Raw genomic sequence first — 8,545 nt, 5'->3', positions numbered from 1 at the left:
GCTGCGGGGGCCAGGCGGCGGAGACCCGGATGGAGCGCCCCGCGCAGGAAGGGTGAGCCGCTCGCTCAAGTCTCTGGGGTGAGGGTCAGAGGGGTGCATAGCCTCGTCTCACGCCTGAAATCCCAGCTGCCCAGGAGGCTGAGACCTGAGGATCACAGGCTGAGCCGACCCAGGCAGGAAAGTCCACGAGACTCTAATCTCCAATCAGCCACCCAAAAGTCAGACATGGAGCTGTGGCTCAAGTGATAGAGAGCCATTCTGAGTGAGAAAGCTAAGGGACAGCACCCAGGCCTGAGTTCAAGCCCCTGTACGGGAACAAAAGCCTCCCTGAGGCTTTGCCCCGGCGTGGTAGCCGCCCCGTGGGAGTGGTGGACATGGTCAGAGGGTGGTGGCCAAGCAGACCACGTGGAAGGGGCACCCGGGGGCTTGAGGACAAAAAGGGGGCCATCCCCCGAGGCCCAGTGGGAAGGCAGCGGTCCAGGCCGGCCCTCGGGGGTAGGGTTCCTTGTTCAAGGAGCAGGGAGGCCAGGAAATGTGGCTCACACCTGTAATCCACGCTACCTGGGAGGCAGAAGCTGGAGCATGGGGGTGTGAAGCCAGCTCAGGCAAAAAGCCTGCCAGGCGCCCATCTCAACCAGCAAGCCGGGCATGCACCTGGGATCCCAGCTACACAAGAGACGTGGGTGACCCTCCCCCCAAAATAACCAAAGCAAAAAGGGCTGGGGGCATGGCTTACGTGGTAGAGCTTCTGTCTGGCAAACAGGAGGCCCTGAGTTCAAACCCAGTACCCTCAGAAACAGACAAAGAATGAGCGCACGGAAGGGGCTCACCCACGCTGAGCCCCACTCCCTGCAGGGATGCCCAAGGCGTATACCAGCTGGCCACACTGCTGCTGGAGCTGGACGTGGACGATGAGACATCGCGCCTCCTGGTGGCCGACTGCCTGTACTGCCTGGGCCGCCTGGAGGAAGCCCACAGGTGCTTGCTGGTGGCCCTCTCGCGGAGGCCCCAGGCAGGCCCTGTGCTGGCCAGGCTGGCCCTGCTGCAGCTGCGGAGGGGCTTCTTCTATGATGCCAACCAGGTGAGTCAGCCGGGCAGGCAGAATTGGGCACCGCTCCGTGGAGGGCACGGGCCGCCTCCGGCCTTGGCTCTGTGGCTTCTTCAGCCCCAGCTCTGCCACCTGCACAGGCCCTCGCCTTCCCGACCCTCAGACTCCTCACCTGTGCCTGTGTCTATGGGTATCGTGGGGGTTGACTAAAGCCAGAAGCCCAGAGCCTGGCAGGCTCCTGTGTGCGGTAGATACTTCACATTTGCTTTGACAGAGGTTATGAAGAAAAGGGCCATACACTAGGCTGGGACATGACTGTGCCCAGGATGGGGAGTGGACAGCGGAAGGGGCCCAGCCTGTCCCTGAGCCTTGCCTGCCTCCTTACACCTGTGCAGAGAGACCCTTCCTATTTGTGCCAGGACCCACAGGCCAATTTGGGGGGAACTTCAGGCTTTGGAGTCTGGGACCTGCCAGCCTCTTCCTTTCTCTCTGACCTGGTTGGAGTCCTGGTCCTCTTGGCCCAGGTGGGCCCCCTGGAGGGCAGGACACTCTTTGATCGGCTGTCCTGCTCCACCCTGGGAGCGCATCTTCACCAGCAGCCAGCAGGGGACAGCACTGGGAACCCTTGGGTGGCTTGGGGAGAGACATTTTTGTCTTCTGAGGGTCTTGCCCTGCCCCAAGCATGGACTGACCCTGCTTGGCCAGGCCTGAGCTCCTGCTCCACACCTTCTGAATGACTTCTTTGGGCCTCTGTAGGTTAGAGATTGCAAGCTCACGCCTGTCATACCCACCTCCCAGCCAGGTCTTCACCTCCTGGGGCAGAGGAGACTGGAATCAGAGCCATAGGGGCCCTGAGCCCACCCTGCCCAGTACTGCAAGTGAGGACCAGAGCGTCCCTTGAGAGCCCCCACACACAGCTCATGACTCCTTTCCAAAGCTTGGGTCCAGCAGAGATCCACCTGGGCTCAGCAATGAAGCAGAGAGGGGGCTGGTGCCAGCATGGGGAGGGGAGGAGCCAGGGAGATGGGAGCCATGTATACTGGGAGGCATGGAGCAGAAGGTAAGAAGGGACAGTGGGGCAGAAGGGACGTCAGGGGTGACTCTGCTCCTGTCCCCGCAGCTGGTGAAGAAGGTGGTCCAGTCCGGAGACACGGCCTGCCTGAAGCCCACCCTGGACATCTTCTGCCCTGAGGACAGACAGCTCTTGAGACACCACTGCCACACCCGGGCCTTGAGCATCCTGCGGGCACGGCCAGGTGGGGTGGACAGCGAGGCCCACACCAGGGAGGCCATCGCCTACCTCTCTCTGGCCATCTTTGCCGCAGGTAGGAGCTCCCACCTACCCAAGAGCCACAATGCTGCACTGGCCACAAGTCCTGGGGGCACACATGGGTGAGCAGGGTGGGGACTCCTCACCAAGGGCTCTCCTGCCAAGGCCTTGGTTCTCTCTACAATCCGATCAAGGCTTGGAAGGGTCTGGGCCAGCAGACGTCCGGAGGGGCATGGCAGCGATGTCTTCCTTGGGGGAGGATCTCCTCTTCCCAGAATTTAGGGCCTCCTCCCTGGCTTCTCCCCAGAGGCCTCACCTCCTGTCACTCATGCCATGCTCTGAGGAGCTGCTCCTGCTGGGCCTCCCCTGGCTTTGCCTCAGCCAGCTGCATGGCCTCCAGCTGTCCACCAGGCCCCACCCGCCTGACCTGTGGCCAGCAACCAGGCCGGCCTGTCTTGTTGCCCCATGGGGTGAGAGCTTCCCAGGGTGAATCCTGCAATCCGGACCTAGGATCCACCTGGGATGGGCATCAGAGGGACACCAGAGGAGGGGACACTGGGGGGACAGCGGAGGAGGGCCCAGCCACGACCATGTCCTAACACACGTGCCTCCCGCAGGGAGTGAGGCCAGCGAGCCCCTCCTCACCCGAGCCCGCTGCTATGGGCTCCTGGGCCAGAAGAAGACCGCCATGTTTGACTTCAATTCCGTGCTGCGGGCAGAGCCAAGGAACGTGCAGGCTCTGTGCGGACGGGCTCTGGTGTACCTGGCGCTGGACCAGCTGCAGGTGCCAGACTGCCCTCCTGACCTGGGTGGGGGAGACCCAGGGCCCTCCCTTCCTTCTCTGCCTGGGGAGGCCAAGCAGGGTCAGGTCATCATGAGCTTTAAGACCAGAGTCTCCCATCCTCCCACCTGCACTGTGGGTGATGGGACCACATCCCCGGGGAGTTCTGCCCGTCTGTGAGCCCAGTCACAGTCTGCATGAATAGATAGCACTTAAGCCCTTGGGTGAGTGGAGGGTTCTGGTTTAAACTAACTCCTCAGTGGAGGCAAGGGTCCCTCTAATGGGGTGTGGGCCTTGAGGTAGCCCCTCAGCTGCGTGGGTGGGGGTGATATATGCACTCATGTGTTGCAAAGGGTTTGTAGAACAAGTACAGAGGAAGAAGTATCAGCTTTGATTAGTCATGTCTGCCACACAGGAATGGAAACTTTCAGACTCTGATTTAAGCTTAACATACTTGTTTTTTTTTGTTTGTTTTTTTTTGGGGGTCCGGTCATGGGGCCTGAACTCTGGATCTGGGCGCTGTCCCTCAGCTCTTCAGCTCAAGGCTAGCGCTCTACCACTTGAGCCACAGCGCCACTTCCGGCTTTTCTCTTTTTGCATATGTGGTGCTAAGGAATCGAACCCAGGGCCTCAGGCATGCAAGGCAAGCACTCTACCACTGAGCCACCTTCCCAGCCCCATACTTGTTTTTTTTTTAAGTGATATTTATGTTATATATTTAAGGCCTTGTACAGATAGGACTTGAGTCCAAAATGAAATACCAAGGGCCAGACTGGCTGGAATAAACCCCATTCACACATCAGAGACACAAAGTCCATGCCTTCCCCAGGCCTGCCCCTGAGCACAAGCACAGGAACTCAAGACAGCAGGGTTCAAACTCAGGTGGGAAACCTCAGCTAGAGAGCCTCACCTCTCCTACCTCAGTTTCCTCTCCTATAGGACAGGCTGCTAGACAGCCAAGCAGAGAAAATCACAAGGAACATTGTAAATGCTGAAAGATGAATTAAAATGAAAACAGTACTGTGTGAGACACAACCAAATTATGCTGGGATGTTTACAGATGCAAATGCTACAAACCCAGCAGTGTCCACACCTGTAATCCCAGCTACATGCTGCTACTCAGGAGGCAAAGGCAGGAGGATCAAGTTCTGAGGGCTGCCTGGGCAATGTTAGCAAAACCCTATCTGAAAACAGAAGGGCTCGAAGTGTAGCTCAAATGGTAGAGTACCTGCCTAATGAGTATGAGTCCCTATAGAGAAAAAGGAGAAAGAGAAGATGAGGAGGTGGAGGAGGAAGAGGCGGAGGAAGAGAAGGAGAAGGAGAAGCAGCTGCTTCAAATCACCAGCTTCAGGAACTAGAAAAAGAACCACCCAGATTGGATAACCTACATGATATGGTGGCATGGACAAAGTTGAACCAAGAAGTATAAAATTTACCAAGGCTATGACTAGTAGAGATTTAATCAGTCATTAAAACTTTCCTGATGGGCTAGAGGGATGGCTCCAGTGGTAGAGTGCTCATCTAGCAAAGTCTGAGTTCAAGCCAAGCACTGCAAGATGTAAGAAAGAAAGAAAAAGGGAGGGAAGGAAACAAGAAGACAAGCCCTGGACCTTCATAGCTGAGCTCACTGAACATTTAAAGTACATCATTCCTCAAACTTTTCTTTACGAATAGAAAAGCAAAGGTGCCTCCTAACTCATCCTGACCCAGCATCCTGGGGCACCAAAGCCACATGACACAGCACACAGACATCCTTCATGAGCACTAACACTAAACTCCTCAACAAATACTAGCACAACAAATTCAGCAGCATGCAAAAGGTTTATACACCATGACCAGGAGGGGTTTGTTGGTGGGTATGCAAGGATGGTTCAATCTCCATTACATGTCATTATGGGATGAAGTTGGGAAGCACAAGGCCCTCTCAACAGAAAAGGCATATGACATAATTTAACACTCTTCTATGATTAAAAACACTCAGCAGGCCGGGCGCCAGTGGCTCACGCCTGTAATCCTAGCTACTCAGGAGGCTGAGATCTGAGGATCGCGGTTCAAAGCCAGCCTGGGCAGGAAAGTCTGTGAAACTCTTATCTCCAATAAACCACTAGAAAACCGGAAGTGGCACTATAGCTCAAGTGGTAGAGTGCTCGTCTTGAGCCGAAGAGCTGAGGGACAGCGCTCAGGCCCAGAGTTCAAGCCCCACAACCAAAAAAAAAAAAAAACCACTCAGCAAACTAACAATAGACAGAAATTACCCCCAATATAATAAAATGCATATGAAAACCAACAGTGAACATCAGACCAAATGAGGTCAGGTCAGAAATAAGGCAGGGCGGACACTTGAACCACTGTTCAACACAAGGCAAAAGTTCTACCCACAACTATAAGAGAAAGAAACATGAGGCTTGAAAATGGGAAAGGAGGAAGCAAAACTACCTTTGTTGCTTTGTTACAAATGATATGTAAGTAAGGATTCCATGAAAAGCATATATAAAAGCCTATTGGAATTCAAATGAATTCCACACAGCATCAGGGACACAAACTCAGCACATGAAAACCTGCTGCATTTTTTTTTGGTCAGTCGTGGGGATTGAACTCTGGGCTTGGGCGCTGTCCCTGTGATCTTCAGCTCAAGGCAAGCACTCTACTGCTTGAGCCACAACGCCACTTCCACCTGCTGCATTTTTGATGACACACAAACCACAAAAAAAAATCCATAAAGGAAATTTAGAAAGCAGTTTCATTTACAATAGTATTAAAAATGACAAAATGCATAGGAATATTCTAAAAATAAATTCAAAAGGTGTATACAACAGAAACTACAAAACATTGATAAAAGGAATTAAACACAAATAAGCAGAAACACATCCCACACTCACAGGGTAGGAGGTTTAATACTACTGGTCTACAAACTCCATGTAGTCAACCCCGTGCTGTCCAGGCTCCACAGCCTCACAGCTGACATCGTAGCTACACGGGAGGCTGAGATGGGGAGAATCAGGGTTTATGGAGCAATCCTGGCCAAAAGTTCATGCAATGCCCATCTCTGAAGCAAAAGCTGCATAGGGTGGCCTATGCGTGTCATCCCAACTAAATCTGGGAAGTGTAAATAGGAGGATCAAGGTTCAGGCTACCCTGGAGAAAAAGCAAGAACTCTATCTCAAAAAGAACCAGGGTGAAAAGAGCTGGAGATAGGGCTTAAGCGGTGTAGTGCCTCCCTAGCCCGCATGAGGCTCTGAGTTCCAGTCCCAGTCACCAAAAAGAGAAGAAAAAAAAAAAAGCATTGTGAAATTCATATGACATTTCAAGGGACAGTGAACAGTGAAAGCCATCTTGGAAGAGGACAATGCTGGATGATCCTAAGCTTCCTACAAAGCCACAGAGGCCAGCTGCAAATGACTTACCTTATCAACAGATGATCCTTGATCCCCCATGCCCTCTTAAAGAGGCCGGCCTCTCTGCCCTCTGCCTCCCTGCTTCCCCGAAACTCTGACCTGTGTGCACCAGCCACGTCCACCTCTCCCTGTGGGCTTTCTGTCAGGCAAGCCCTCCCTGTCCAGTCCTTAGTACACTTGATGATGCTGGGCCTTGACATGCCCGCGGGTAGCAGTGCCAGGAGGCTGAAATGGAGGATGGACAGTGGGCACAAGGTCGGGCAGACACACAGACCAGGGAGCCGAGTCCTTCAAATGCCTGACCAGAGACAGGCCGTGGGGGGGATGGCTGCGGGAGAGGATAGAAAGGAAGGCCGGAGGCGGGGTGGAGCAGACCCACTGGGGCCCCAAGGGGAGAACTGCGTAGGGACTGGAAAGACCCCGGCCACGCTCCCGTTCTGCCCACCTGCCTCTGCTGGGTGACCCCACACCCACCCCACACTCCTGTCCCCTAGGAGGCTGTAGAGGACATCGTCTCTGCTCTGAAGCTCAACCCAGAGCTCGTGGTCCCTGAGATCCGCTCTCTAAAGCCAGAAGCCCAGGCGCTCCTCACCCGGGGCCTCTACACGCACTGCCGGGCCCTGCTGGGCCAGCGGGTGGGCGCGAGCGCCCCCTGCGAGGACGAGGACTCCAGGGGCCTCCTGGTTGTCGGGGAAGCACTTGTCAGAGTCGATGCTGCCCAGCCAGCCTGGCACGTCCTGCTCACAGACATCCTGACAGCACTGGGTATGTGACAGCCCGGGTGGGCACGTGGAGAGCCTCTCCCACCTCCCAGCCTCCGCACGCCTTTCTGCGAAATGAGAGCGCCCCGGGACTGTTTCCACTGCGGCCCTGAACGCCAGCCCTCCCTCTGGCAGCTCTCCTGGTTCTCCAGCCACACAGACCCGACCTGACCCTCCCCTGGTCCACTCCATGTCCAGCAGGTGCCAGGCTGTGTCCTGGGCATGTGTGTGCCCAGGCAGGACTTTCCTGGCATGGAATCCTGAGGTGCAGTGGCCAGTGCTGTCCCCTCCTGGGGCTGGCTGTGCCCTTACCAGCTGGACCTTGGCCAGCAGGCAGAGCAGGGGAGGGCGGGGCAGCAGGGTGACCCCCTCTTGGGCACTCCTGTGCTACAGCCCCGCTGATGACTGAGTTTCCTGGACCTGACAGGCAGCTACGAGGAGGCTGGTGCCCGCCTGCGGGAAGCCCTGAGCCCCCCTCCACCGCCAGAGGCGGCCCAGGCCCGGCGGGGTTTGCTTCGGCTGAAGACGGGACAAGATGTGCCAGCAGCTGCTCGGGACCTGCAGCGCCTGGCAGAGACCGATGCCCCTGATCTCCAGTTCCTGCTGCGTCTCCTGGAGGCCCCGGAGCGACAGAGCCTCGCTCAGGTTTGCCTCACCCCAGCCACACTGCCCTCCCTGGGACCTCAGGCGGCAACGTCCCCCTGCTGAGTTAGCTGCAGCTGGGGTGGGGTGGGAGCAAGCAGAGGCTCCAAGTGTGACCACCTGAGCCTGGGCAGCCACTGGCTTCTTAGGGTGAAGCCAGTGATGGAGGGGGTTCCCCCAGGGGCCAGCCAGGGGCACCTCACCTGGCAGGAAAGCACCCCAGCACGCAGCACCAGGCCTGCTAGGAGAGGGAGACTGGGTGTTGGGGGGAGGGTCAAGGGGATCAGGACACAGGCCTTGGGCTTCAGGGACGAAGGGATTCTCACCCCAGGACTGGGAAGTGCTCCTCTGCAAGGCCCTTTTCTCCCTGGCTCTGAGTTCTGGCCGCAGGCACCATACACTAGGCCACACCAGGCCTCACCAGGCCACATGAGACCACCTGATCACACCTGACCTGCCTGACCTCACCTGACTGTACCTGATCTCACCTGACCACACCAGACCACACAAGACCACACCTGACCATGAGACCACCTGATCACACCTCATCACACCTGACCACACAAGACCACACCTGATCACACCTGACCCTGCCTGACCTCACCTGATCATGCCTGACCACACCTGACCACAGAAGACCACACCTGA

The 8,545-nt window shown here is 56.3% G+C and overlaps 1 protein-coding gene across 1 annotated transcript in view; it reads left to right on the top strand.

Annotated features, from left to right (window-relative positions):
• The first annotated feature begins 29 nt into the window (after positions 1 to 29).
• Positions 30 to 8,545, top strand: part of Ttc34 (tetratricopeptide repeat domain 34) — a 17,728-nt gene continuing 9,212 nt past the window's right edge. Inside the window, exons 1-6 of the mRNA XM_013031523.1 lie at positions 30 to 52; positions 856 to 1,081; positions 2,169 to 2,373; positions 2,936 to 3,102; positions 6,989 to 7,259; positions 7,683 to 7,900. Coding sequence (XP_012886977.1) covers positions 30 to 52; positions 856 to 1,081; positions 2,169 to 2,373; positions 2,936 to 3,102; positions 6,989 to 7,259; positions 7,683 to 7,900 — 1,110 coding nt within the window. The remainder of the gene's footprint in view (positions 53 to 855; positions 1,082 to 2,168; positions 2,374 to 2,935; positions 3,103 to 6,988; positions 7,260 to 7,682; positions 7,901 to 8,545) is intronic.

This window comes from Dipodomys ordii, unplaced genomic scaffold, assembly GCF_000151885.1.
Source record: "Dipodomys ordii isolate 6190 unplaced genomic scaffold, Dord_2.0 Scaffold6, whole genome shotgun sequence".
Taxonomy (NCBI): domain Eukaryota; kingdom Metazoa; phylum Chordata; class Mammalia; order Rodentia; family Heteromyidae; genus Dipodomys; species Dipodomys ordii.
This window is presented reverse-complemented; position numbering and strand designations above follow the sequence as displayed.